Source organism: Amia ocellicauda, chromosome 18 (assembly GCF_036373705.1).
Source record: "Amia ocellicauda isolate fAmiCal2 chromosome 18, fAmiCal2.hap1, whole genome shotgun sequence".
NCBI lineage: Eukaryota > Metazoa > Chordata > Actinopteri > Amiiformes > Amiidae > Amia > Amia ocellicauda.
The window spans coordinates 2,439,829-2,453,339 of record NC_089867.1 but is presented as its reverse complement, the minus strand read 5'-3'; the positions used below and the strand labels follow the sequence as shown (position 1 = coordinate 2,453,339).

At 38.0% G+C, this 13,511-nt stretch overlaps 1 protein-coding gene across 2 annotated transcripts in view; it reads right to left on the bottom strand.

Moving 5' to 3' along the window:
* vps13b (vacuolar protein sorting 13 homolog B) overlaps window positions 1–13,511 on the bottom strand; it is a 353,373-nt gene that overhangs the window by 17,424 nt on the left and 322,438 nt on the right. For both annotated transcript variants that reach the window (XM_066691052.1, XM_066691051.1), the window contains exons 44-49: window positions 12,124–12,279; window positions 9,679–9,942; window positions 8,502–8,585; window positions 7,744–7,919; window positions 5,828–5,995; window positions 1,340–1,547 (exon numbers count right to left, since the gene is read on the bottom strand). In XM_066691052.1, coding sequence (XP_066547149.1) covers window positions 1,340–1,547; window positions 5,828–5,995; window positions 7,744–7,919; window positions 8,502–8,585; window positions 9,679–9,942; window positions 12,124–12,279 — 1,056 coding nt within the window. The remainder of the gene's footprint in view (window positions 1–1,339; window positions 1,548–5,827; window positions 5,996–7,743; window positions 7,920–8,501; window positions 8,586–9,678; window positions 9,943–12,123; window positions 12,280–13,511) is intronic.

Below are 13,511 nucleotides of genomic sequence, written 5' to 3'. Positions count from 1 at the left end.
TTGTTTCTGGCATTACCTAATACATTGAAAATACTATGGTAACAATGCTTTATTTATTTCTGTTTCACAGGCTATTACACATGTTTTGCTCAAGTGAATCTGCCCCTACCCTTTGATTTCTGAATTTCTTATTTCTCACACTGGGTTGGTGGGGGGGGCCCTGGGTGGTGCTTTTGATTTGCTTCATCCACTGTTTTTTGTTTACCATGTGTACAATTAAGACAGCTGTTTGCCTGCTCTGTTGTTTGATTTTATTCCCATCTTGGAAATCAAAAGCAGATATTTCTTATTTTATTTTTATAACTATCAGATTCACTATGACCCTGAGTCACCCCTCTGCTAGCTGCTGAGCTGTAGAGCTCTAAAATAAACCTAGACTGGCATCCACCATTTTGACAAATACTTATTTAAGTGTAACACAACTGAGCTGAATAGTGCTGGGGTTGGTGGCTGAGTGCTAGGTGTATTATTAGTAGATTATAACTTGTTGGCAACAAGGCTTTATTGTTTTTGTTGCAGCATTACAAATGTGGTTGGCTTTGGTGGATACATGTGTGGGTTTTCATCTACCTGATGAGACTAAGCAGTAAAAAGAACTGTATGCTATTATTCAATGTCTTTATTTTCTATACTTCTTTATCATCATAGTAATATTTAATGATTGTAAATAATATTGGTATCTTCTTCTGTTCATATAATAATAAAAATAAATAAGGTAGCAGAACTAACTGAAAAGTCACTGTAACTGGCTATAGCAGTAAGGGAGCTCAGGTATTCTACTACACAATGTTTTCTGCACTTATAAAATAAAGAAACAGGAATAATAATAATAATAATAATAATAATCATCATCATCATCATCATCATCAATCAGATATTTTCAAACAATGTAACAATTACAAAAACTAAAACATGGCCTAATTACTTAAAATACTATGTTAAACAGTAATGCAAAATGTATTTGTTTTATGTACATACTAAGGTTTTAAATATATGTGTATCTATATATCTATATTTATTTTTCTTATTTTCTAAAAACATTTAAACATCAAAAATCTTGAATATACAATAGTTTTTCTGTGAACAGTTTCACTGAATGAATGCTGTTTCAGTGTTAACAGAGACGGAAATGTCTCATAGAAACCAGCAAAGGAGCAAATCAAACCATCCTTCTGTAGCACCGGTTCCCAACCTTGGCCAATGAGGACCACTGTGTCTGCTGGTTTTCATGACTTTTCTGTACCTGACCACAGGGCTGGAATGAAAACCAGCAGACATGGTGTGTTTCCAGGACCAAGGTTGGCAACCACTACCTTATAGTATTGTAAGAACTGCTCACCTTGAAATTTGGCGGCACGATGACTTTGCCAGCAGGGATCTGCAGCACAATCCTCTCCCCCTCAAAGAGCCAGAGGTCCCACTGGGAGCGGTTAAGAAGCAGAGCCCAGGGCAGGAGCTCAACGAGCAGCGTGTTGAGACCAGATTTCCACGCTGACAGCTTCACCTGCATGGGACTGTCCCAGAGGGCAAGCTGCCCTGCAGCAGTCCTGTGAGGACAGACACACTGTGAGGAACACAGCAGGCTGGCACATTCACCTCTATTTACATCTCTCTCTTTCCTCCAATTCATACACTTCTCCCAAAGAAGTATAAACACAATTCTACAATTTTCTAGCTACATTACTTTGTCCAGTTCTTTTTTTTTTTTTAAATGCTTATGTTACCACATTTGGAATACATGATAGACAAGTCTTGAGGGAGAAAATTAAGGAGGGAAAAAAAGCCACAACTTATATATTTAAATATAAAAAACTAATTTGGCTACATTCTGAAATAGTGGATAAAGATTTCAGAATTAACTCATCTTGAGTATCTTATAACCATCGAGTCAGAAAGTCTCCCCAGAATGCTTCGAGTTGGATGGCTTCTACTGTAAAAGCTTCCAAAACATGCTTTCTAAGCTTCATTCCAGCAGCAGTGCATTTCTGAATGTGAGTTTTATTATACTGTTTTGATAGCATGTCTAGATTTTGTTGTCTCTGTATCAACACATCCCACAAGAGTCTGTGTCAGTGTGTGTACTGCTCCACAAGTACTATGGAATACATTACCAGCTTTCACATATACATATTTTTAATCTTCTATAGGACATTAGTATATTTTTGTTATAATAGTAAAGTTGTAGTGCTATAGAAACTGTTGTTTAAGATCAACTCAAATTGAATGTTCTTTGCAAATTTTTTATTTTTTCTCAGCTGCACATACCGTTGACAGTCCGATTCCATTCAGCAACTAATTTTTCACAGCCCGCTACAACATGTTTTCCTAATGATTATTGAAATGTTTCTCCTTTATTAAGGTCAGCAGAGAGAGAAAAAATAACATTTATCTATTAAACTTCCTGTGCCCCTCAGACACAATATTTAGATTCTCAAAGCCAAGTAAGTGGGTATGTTACAGATATTTACCTTCTGTCAAAAATTACATGAAACTACACAAATTGTATCTGTAAGAAAAAATATACATGATTTTAAAGCTGGATGCCTCAGTGGCTGTTAAAGATCTGCATCTATTTGAAGATAGAAATCAGTGTTAATAATCTCCCAGTCATGCATAGTTTGGCAGCCACTAGCAGTTTTTGGTGTTTCATATGGTCTGCCACATATATGGGAAAATTGACTTGGCCTTGTGCTTTGTTATAAAGTCAGGATCACAGGAGAGAAAGTAATGAATGACAGAGTAATTCAATACCAAACCACGAGATACTAACTCCAGAGCGACAGTATACAATAATGTACAGCTACAGAACCACAAAAATGCATATGGCTAACATGCCTAGACTGCGATTTCTTTATAACAATGCCTGTGAACGCATGTGTGTGAGTGTTATCAAGATGTGCTTCTCATTTTATTTCTTTTCTTTTTTAAGACAAAAGACTGTTCCCAGCATCTGGGGACCAATGCACACATAAGTAAAAGCAAACAGCTGGCTATGCACAAACTGTATTGTAATTCCCCGACCCTGCCATCATCTTTGGAAAAATCCAGAGATCCAGAGGGTTGACAAAGGAATGACAGTTTTCAGTCTGTAGTGGAGGTAGACTGGGGTAAGAATCAAAACCTCCTCTTTGAGGGATGTTTTTGCTCTTTTATGTTTGTCATTGATTTATTATGTGATGAGTGAACAAAAGACAGTTAAATGTCTATCAAATTAATAAACCTATAGAGGCTTTTAGGCTTAACTGAATACAATTATTCTACACTTATAAACAACCAAAAGCGACTGATCTTCAGTGATTGTATTACTTGTCAGATTGGAAAATATGTATTAATATTGCATCACATTGTCTCTAGATGGGCAATAGAGCTGATTTGGCACAGGAGTAATTTTGACTAGTTTAATATTTCAGGTTGGATAGAAAGAGCTTCGATAACTATGTCAAGTGTTTGTTTTCCTAGATACTTTCCCTAAATGGCCACAGGTTTCCAAGTGCTGCCTGCCCATTGAAATGGATCACAAAACAAACAGGACCAAATCTAAAAAAGATACTTAAGTGTATTTAAATATAAAAACAGAGAATTATATTACTGGTGAGATGTTTTATAAAGATAATATTAAAGAATATTAAAGTAGCATAAGAAATGCATATTTACTTTATTGTATCACAGGCAACGAAAAGACAACTCTGAAGAAGTCGGCAGAGTGGTTACATATTTGTGAATTTGTGTGAGAAGGAAGCATACAACTGTATTAATGTCATGAACAGATGATGCAACTTCTTCAGAGAATTATTCATACTACTTAATCTGTTGGGTATCAACACAACTGAAGCACAAAACTGTTCCTGTTTTCATTTAGTTTCAGAAAAGTCCTTCTGTTTCCATGATTCAACTTAGTTATCCTAGGACTGTTATTAAAGTCACTGCAGGGACAGCTGAACAACAGATGCTAGTAATGGTACCACTGTTTATTTGGCATTCAGAACCAGGAATCTTAAAGCCAGGTTCGATGTCAATCACAATAAGTTAAAACCAAACCCTCTTCTTCTGTAATAGAGTTCTGGACTTTATGTGGCAGTTTACACCTATGATTCAATGGTTCAGTTATTGTTTTTACCCTCTGAGTGAGTAGCCTAGATAATGTAGGGCTATTATATTGAGAAAAAACAAAAACAAAAAAATGTTTTAATGACTGACAGTGTTTCCATTTCCTGGAACTTAGCAATGTGTGTTGAAAAGTTGATTTGTCTGTTGCAGTGCCTTTCTGTTTACTTTAACACTGAAGTGGAATAGTTTATCACAAGAGCTCCACATGGAAAACCAGAAACCCATAAGGAGATTATCTTTTCTTTTTTTGACATATTACGTTTCGTTTGTTTCTTGGAAAATATTGGAAAGCTGGATGTTTGTCTTCTCCTGTTAGATTCAATTATAAAACCTGAATAATTATTCATCCTGTTTCAGCCCTGTGCTCTGCTGCTATGGGGGTGTGAGACACACACAGAGGCATCTTCCAACACCACATGCCGTGAACCCGGTCGCCTATTTCTGCTCTGGGAGCTGGAACAGGAACAGCAGATATCAGGAGCCAGCTGGAGGACAGACTTGTCCTGCTGTTGTCTAGTCAGCCACACACATCGCTGCCGTGTGGTAAGTGCAGGATCCTACCGCTAGCCCCAGCACTGCTTAGAGATAGGCTTCAGGTAGGATTCAGCAGCGAATCAAGTGGCTGCAACTCCATATATAAAACATACAGACATGGTCAAGAGGTTTAGTTGTTGTTCGATCAAACATTAGAATGGGGAAAACGCGTGATCTAAGCGACTTTGACCGTGGTATGATTGCTGGTGTCAGAAATGGTGGTTCTAGCATCTCAGAAACAGCTGACCTGCTGAAACAGCTGGGATTTTCACATACTACAGTCTCTAGAGTTTACACTGAATGGTACGATGAACAAAAAACATCCAGTGAGCAGCAGTTTTGTGGGTGAAAACACCTTGTTAATGAGAGAGCTCAGAGGAGAATGGCCAGACTCATTCAAGCTGACTCTGTACAACAGTGGTGTACAGAAAGGCATCACTGAAAGCACAATGCATCGAACCTTGAAGTGGACGGGCTACAGCAGCAGAACACCACACTGGGTTCCACTCCTGTCAGCTAAGAACAGGAGCATGAGGCTACAGTGGGCACACAATCACCAAAAATTTGCCGTAAAACGCATTAATCCATTGATCCATCCTGACTTGTGTCAAGGGTACAGGCTGGTGGTGGTGGTGGTGTAATGGTGTGGGGGAATGTTTTCTTGGCACACATTAGGCTACTTAATACCAACTGAGAATCATTTGGATACCACAGCATACCTAAGCATTGTTGCTGATCATGTGCATTCCTTTATGGCCACAGTTTACCTGTTTTCAAATGAATACTTCCAGCAGGATAATGTGCCATGTCACAAAGCACGCATCATTTCAAGCTGGTTCCACACACGACAATGACTTCAGTTTACTCCAATGGCCTGCACAGTCCCCAGGTATCTTAATCCAATAGAGCACCATTGGGATGAGATGGAACGGGAGGATCGCAGCATGAATGTGTGGTGAAAAATCATCAGGAACTGTGTGATGCTATCGAGTCAGCATAGACCAAAATCCCAATTCAGGCTGTTCTGAAGGCAAAAGGGGGTAGCTGTACTTAATAAAGTGGCCACTGAGTGTCACTTTGAAGACATTGGTTAGCTTGATACCAACTGATGTTCTCAATCATCTCTGAACAGCCTTCACATTACCAGTTGCCAGTCATTAGCAAAGTGGGTGTAAATCAGTGTTACCTGTCCGAGTCCTTCTTGATATAAGGCCACTGTGACTGAGATGAGGACTTGACTGAGTAGAACTCGGAGAGGAGCTGCGCCTGACTCTGGCCCTGGGTTTTGTTCACAATCTGCTTGATGAGCGCTGTGGAGATGGGCACTGTGCACTGAGAGGCATCCTCTTCCTCCCTGTACAACAAAAGAAAAAAGAAAAGGTCAAGAAAGAACAATCCTATTAAGCGCTAGACAAAATTAAAACTCTGACCTAACTGCAAAATGCAAAGCAAAAACCTCTCCTGCCTCATTGTGGTGCCAGAAGACACTTTCTATAATTTATACATTAAAATGTGACAGGGTACACGTTCTTACTTGGCGATAGGCAGGCAGATCAAAGTTCTAGGCCTAACTTAAAATATTTCACAGATATCATAGTGTTCTGTACCTTAGTGGGTTAATTTAGATCTCCCATAATATTATTCTTTCTGGTGTTTTATAGTTTTTAAACCTATTAGTGTTGCATGCTCTGTGAATGTAGCTTTAACCCAAGTGACTTATCTTGTGAGCTGCTTTGCGACTGAACAAAATAGAAGAACCACCATGTTTTGGCAGCTAGAAACCCAAAGACTGTGATTAGATCCATTCATGTCAGGATGTCTCCTCTGATATAATCTGATAATATTATTTTAGATTTGGGACAGTGAAAACTCTGTTGGAACGTATTTGTATAAAACAGAAGTCTCATGTGGCTTTTCAAAAGGACAACACATCACTCAAGCTAAATCAGTCAAGCACATTCAAATAAAACATTATGTTGAAGAGGTGAACATTTTCTCATATAAATCAGCACAGATATTAATAGACTCCATTGTGTGATAAAACAAAAGTATTCCAAGAAACTTGGAAGAATGTGTTGGAATGCAAAGTGATGATAGCAAGTATTTTATTTCACATCCTGGAGGAACTCTTACAGGCTTCTGACTCTTGTCTAAGCCTTATATGTGGTTTCTACAGAGTGCAAAGATATAGAAAGAGGACACAACATTTTTGGTTAACTTGTCTTCTGTCTGCTCTGTGTAACCACAGTTTAAACTTCATCCCCCTTCACCCCCCTATTAAAGGCCACAACTATTTGTAATTGCAGGAAGGAAAAATTAAATGGTGACCATGTACATTTGAAACTTATACATGGGGTGGGGTTGAGGAAAGGGATGCTTTGTGAACACAGAATAGTGTGTGTGTGGAAAAAAAAGATTAATGGCAGCACAGTTCAAAATGTTGTACCTCAGAGAAAAAGTAATTGCTTCCAATATCTCAAAAATATCACATAAAAGACCATACATGTAGTTCCACCTTCAAATGACACTGGGGAAAGTTTGCTTTAGGGAGTGTTAGGTCTCTAAGGCAACCATGATGTACACAGTTGTCCTCTCCAAGATGCTCAGAGGATAGATACAAAACAATTCTAAAAGACAATCGCCTTTAAAATGACCTGTGGTAATTAAAAAAATAAAATAACAAAATGCATTATAATACTTTAAAAGTTAAGGTTTGAACATCAAATGGACCAGAGTGGGACCACAGTCTGACTAACTACCAATGCACCAGTCTTGGTCTCTTGGCTGATTTATCACATAACTATATATTATACACATTAAGCTTTAGTGAATTTATTGAAAAATGAAGCCTAATTGCATTCAGGACAGAAAACGAGATACTTATTTACACTAAGTCTTTGGGGCTGTGGTAGAAAAACTCCCAGCCACGTGCTTAAAGCTGACTCCTTGTGATCCTTTGAGAATTGGCCTAACGAGATCATTAAATTATTACGCTACTGGCAATCAATTGATCAAGATGGGCTGAATGGTTTCCTCTCACTTATGAGATAATACTTGGTTTTGAGACCTTTATCAGCACTGTGTTGTAACGGGGTGTTGTACCTGGCTTGGAAAGTTAGGTGATGCATGAGGTCTGGCTCCACATTGACCAGGGGCTCCTCATGTCCCTGCCCATAAATCAGCTGGGACTCTTTCAGTCCCAGACTGCGCTTGTCAATGTGGATGATGACTGGGTCAGGTAGGTGACTCCGCATGACAAACAGTGGGCTGAAGCTGACCTGGGTGAGGAAACAGACACCAGACATATCAGCCCACTGTACCGGGGAAATTGCAACCCACAAAATAGATTAAACATGAAAGAAAATTGAATACTGAATCTATTTAAGAAAAAAGTAAAAAATGAGACAGTATATTAGCATTTTTTGGAAGGACATTGTTATGGCCTACACTAAACCACATCCTTACACTGTAACCTGTGAACTACATGGAATTCCACACCATGTAGTGGAGGAAATCATTCTCATTGCTTGGAAATGATTGATATGGAGTTATTAAGTCGTGGGAAATTGCTGTTTCCCTTGCTGTTCTACTTTTCTGCCACAAAAATTATAATCTCATTCCCTGTCTAGTCAGTTTTACCAGCATTCACATGGAAATGTGACAAAATGTTTTTTTATTGAACTGTTTTTAAAAAAAGCTTTGTTCTTCTATATACTAACTTATTCAATTTGACATTCAAGAGTATATCATGATCTTGAGAGAGCTGATTCAGAGGCAAGCACTGAGACATTACAAATAAAAGGTTTGATTGCTTAGCAAGAAGAGACAAAATAATTCAGAGAAAGAAAAATTCCACTCACCATTCTCTGTTGCATCTGACAGTCGGGCTCAATGGCAATGACTGTACACCACACGTATAACAGGGAGCCATTGGAACAGGGCACCTGAGGAAAAAAAACACATAGTACCTTATGATTATCAAGTTCATCTCTCTTTAGTACTTTGTATGATACAGAACATTTATACATGTGTACAACATTCCCTTTCATAACATTTCACATGATGCGTTTGGATGTCAGTTAGATACTTATGCTACGCTAATGCATTATGATTTAATCGGTTTTATTTACCTCTAACAGAGATCCTCACTAAGCATTCATAACTGCAAAAACAGTGCAACTAATTATAGTTCATGCAGGACTTGATTTGTGATTCAAACAAGGCAGTGCAATGAACATTCAGTTTTGACATGGGGTTCAACTGTAAAGGATGAAAGGAAAAGGCTCCTGTCATTGTTCAGGCGAAACTGTGACCCACCAAAGGGACATGATTGAAAACGTTTGTAATATTTGTCTGGGTTAGCATGCCTTATATCGAAACACAAAAGCAATTTTTCCATTTCTGACGCCATTATTACAGTGAAGACTCCCTGTCAGTATAGGTACAAAGTCAGTATGTTGGCAGGGTTAAAGAGCTCTCCAGATAAAGGCCACTGCAAAATAGACAAGCGGGCTGGATTTTCAGCAGTCATCAGATTTTAAACTTCTGCCCAGGGTTCAGCTGAGGACAACCTTCACTATGGTACTGAAGGAGACTGCAAATCACTTAAGAGAAAACTGGTTAGAGTGAAACTCATTAAGTTAATCTAACAGCTGCTTACAAAATCCTGGAATCTTAATAGGAACTAAATGTTCCATTTGGCAACTAGTTCTAACTGTTTTTGTTGTTGTTGTTGAAGTTAACTCTTGTCATTCGACCACAAAAATAAAATCATGCCCCTTGCACATCTAGAGGCAAAGTTAAGCTACACTCCTGTTTGCTTCATGGGTGTACAGATCTTTTGATAATCTTTAGAAAGAGCAGGGCAAGAACTATAGAATTGTGGGAGTTTATGTCCAAGTATAAATCACCCCAAAGGACAACCCAGCTGAGAAAACACTCTTGTGCGGTCTTCCACAGAGTAGAAGATAAATAATTAAATAAAGTGATGAAAGAGTGAAGGCAGGGGTGGGGGGGATGGTAGGCAGCTTGGCTCACCTGCACCACGGAGCTGTTGTCCCTGTCTTTGGACTCTAGCCTCACGTCACGAGACCACTCCTCATCCCCTCGGGCGCGCACGCACAGCTCTGTCAGCTCCGCGTCCTCCAGCACATAGGACGTCAGCTTCTGGGCAGCAGCCAGGCAGTCGACATGCTCTTTCACCACTGTCTGACCGTCCGGCCCCACGTAATGCTGTACCACACGCAGCTCGATGTCCTGGCTGAGGTAGCTGCACATGATCTGCCTGCCACATATGACAATCTGAGGACAAAGACACAGCACCCCCGACAGACAGCTGTTAGAGACAAATAATGGGGGGGGAAATGTATCGATCTACCCAAGCAATGGTGCCTACTGTAGTCAGATCAGCTGTGTCTGACAAATATAGATTTCCTGTGTCTTCTTCTATGACATGTTGTTCAACTTGATCCTTTCTGGCTCAGAATTATCGATTTTCTATCCCCAAAACTTTACTGATTTTTTACAATTTTTGTTTTGCAAAACCGCTAGACTGGGGTGGTCTCAGTTTGTTTGAAAGCAAACTCAGCACATTTGCAACATTGCTACGCCAATTATTTGGTCCATTTGTAGCGGCAAGCAGACTACAAAAACAAACATGAATTCACATTAAAAGAAATTCAAGTTTGATTAAACTTTCTTGGTGTGAAAAAAACTTAACCTAAATTGAGGAAAAAAGTTTGCAGGTGAACCACGATTTGAATTATTTTCAAGTTAACTAGGTGTGAAAGTGCCCTTAAACGTTTTTCACAAAATAGAAGACCTACCCATTCAATGGTTATTTAGTTCTCAAGCTCATGTCAGTGGCTGAAAACATTCAAAATGAAGGTCTGCTAACTGCAAAGTACCAAATAATGCCTGTGACAACATTTAAAGTAATGTAGGGATGCATACAGTTGTATAGTACAGAAAAAGGATGCACTATCAATGTACATTGCGAGAGCAGCATAATCTAGTGTCACTCCTACTTTTTAAATATGGTCTTTTCAATGAAATGTGACTAGAGGCTCATACCCTATCATTTGTCTGAATGAGAACAAGATGTACACATTACAAGGAATAGTCAGGAATGTAAAGCACTTTGTTTTGTCTAGAAGCTTGAAAGACATGTGTGACGCTTGACAATATTTACATAACAAAGCGCTCCTGCTTTCTCCACTGGCATTTTCCAGTCTGAAATGTTTTACAGTTTTCAGTTTTCTTTTAACTGTAAGTGACTGTCATTGAGATGTTTATTTTACTCCTCAGTCATCTATCATTGTGTTAATAATCCAAATAAAGATGGAATATCAGTTAAGTTTGTGTCTGATGTGTGATTTTACACAAGACTTGTAAATTCTTAGAGGTATAATACCAAAACATGTAAAAGACTCCAAATACCTATTATAATTTTTGAGGATTCAAGCCTTATCCCATACAGACACAAGCAACTGAAAACAAATGAAAACAGCACTGGAGACAGTTTGTGTACATACCCCGATCAACTAAAATGTTGAGAAATATATCCCAGGTTTGTTTCTTAAAACATTAACACCAAGGATTATAAAATAATTTATTTAAATGACAGAACATGTACATCTTGTTCCATTTTAAATAAAATCAAATATCAATTGCATTTTAGTTTTTCAAAATAAAGTGAAAGACACTTAAGTTTCTGAAAAGCCAAACAAGCAAACGTTATTACATTTTAATTATCTTATTTACCTCAAAATGTAATAATAAACCAGTAAGGGTTATAGTTAATAAACAAATAAATACATGGGGATATTACTGAGGTTAAAGGGGTCTTATTGCAACTCAGAGAAATCATATGTGATTAGAAAAAGACTTGAAAAACTCACATTTAAAAACCTTACAGAAATGGGTAAATAAAATGTAGGGTTTGTTTCATAGTTGTGTATTAAGTAGCACATAATGACATTACCATTGTTGAGGATCCTATTTTTCAAAGGGTTCTGAAGGTCTCCAGAAGCAATTATAAGATAGTGGACTGGCTTTGCAACACTTGGGGGTTCATTCTGTTCCAATTAGTTTATTTATAGAACAAGCAGAGACCGAGGTCACAAAGTTAAAAACAAAAATCCTGCATCCTTCATAAAAAAAAAAAAGATGGATAGCAATAATCATCAGGAAGAGAAAGACAGACCACTTGAAACACTTTATGTTGTGTCCCTATGCAGGTGGGATGAAAGGGCAGCACGTGACCAACAAGGAGTACAGTGCATTCCTCGAGAAACATCAAAAGTCGTTTTTCAATTGGGCCTATTAAAGGATACAAATGCACTAAGATAATCTGCACAATGGTAAATTCTCCTCCAATCGCTTTGATCTAGTCTGTCCTTTGTGTACAATTACTGGTTTCAAAAGCAAAGGCATACGCAGTCATGCATCTCAGAAGAAACAAACAGAACTGAAAAAACCCACTTGTTTCTGCACTCCGTTAAGCTGTTGAACCTTGATGATAAGTGAGGCCGTCCTGCCTTTGTATTGGATGGTTCTTATGAGTGTCCCAACGTTGTCTATGCTGAAAGGTTCGGACCAGCGCCAGTTTCCCCAGCCCTCGATGCAGATGTGAAGCAGCTGTAGCGAAGGAAAGACAAACCTTTTTAAATTTTTTTTGCCTTTATTTATGCTTGTTCAAATGGCAAGTACACAAAAGAGGCTTTGTTTAAAGATCATTTGTTAAAAAAAGAAAGGAAAAAAAAGTTCCTGTTTACTAGTTTGAACGCACTCCGAAACTATGAGCTATTGAAGTTCCCTGAGTAGGTCATACACAATAAACTTTTAGGAAAAATGTTGTTAATTTTGAAGAATATCATTGCCACACGTTGCTACATTGGCGCACCATACTACTAAATCAGCGGCAGATTTTAGTTTGCAAAAAAAAAAAAACTTGTCATTGTTGTCCTGAAGCATATATGGGAGTTCTCAAACCTGCCCATCTGTCTATGCTTATGTCTGGCTCTTTATCTGCCTACCTATCTATTCATATCAGTGGAAAATTGACATACAATTATACATTAAACTGGAACTACATCTTAACTTAAAAGATACCTTGCGTGATAACATTGATGACAACACAACATGTTAACTTTAATATTTCTCCACGTTTTATAATGTCCCATTACAAATTTGTGCAAACTGTAAGCAGACAAGGAGGATTAACCAGCTGATTACTCTACAGTTGGGTATGTTTTTCATGTCAGCTAATCAGTGCATGATGATGAGTGAGTGGACGGGATACTATCAAGTATCTGTGTGATAGGGTAGAGATCCTTTGCTACAGCTTCCTTAAGCAATAGCAGCAACAAATGACAAAAATTCAACTGGCAATCTCCTGGTTTCATGGCACATCCTTCACCTACAATGGAGGAACTTTAAAGGAAACAGATCCATCAGTAACAAAAAAAAAAAAAATGTTTTCCACTTAAAGGATTAATTTCTGCTTTCAAAACCAGTGATTGTTAAAATGCTGCATTAACGGAATTCTGCTTTAGTATTTATTAGAGCCGTGTCCTTTTAATAACTTAGTGAAATAATGATGTGTATGCATGTTTCAAAACTTCTTCAGGATTTCTGATTGAATGTTTTGATAATTTCAAACAACAACAAACAAGGAAGCACAGTGGAATACTGAAAACAAAAAAGTTCACATTCACTTAAAGAGCTTTCTAAAGTGGGCTGATGATTTATCAAATCTGAAACATAAACAAATTACTATAGAGGTCAGAGTCTCTGCAGACCTGAGTCATGTTATTATTATATTTTAACCATACCTCAGATTTCTCACTTCTTTGAAGAAGTATTGTATT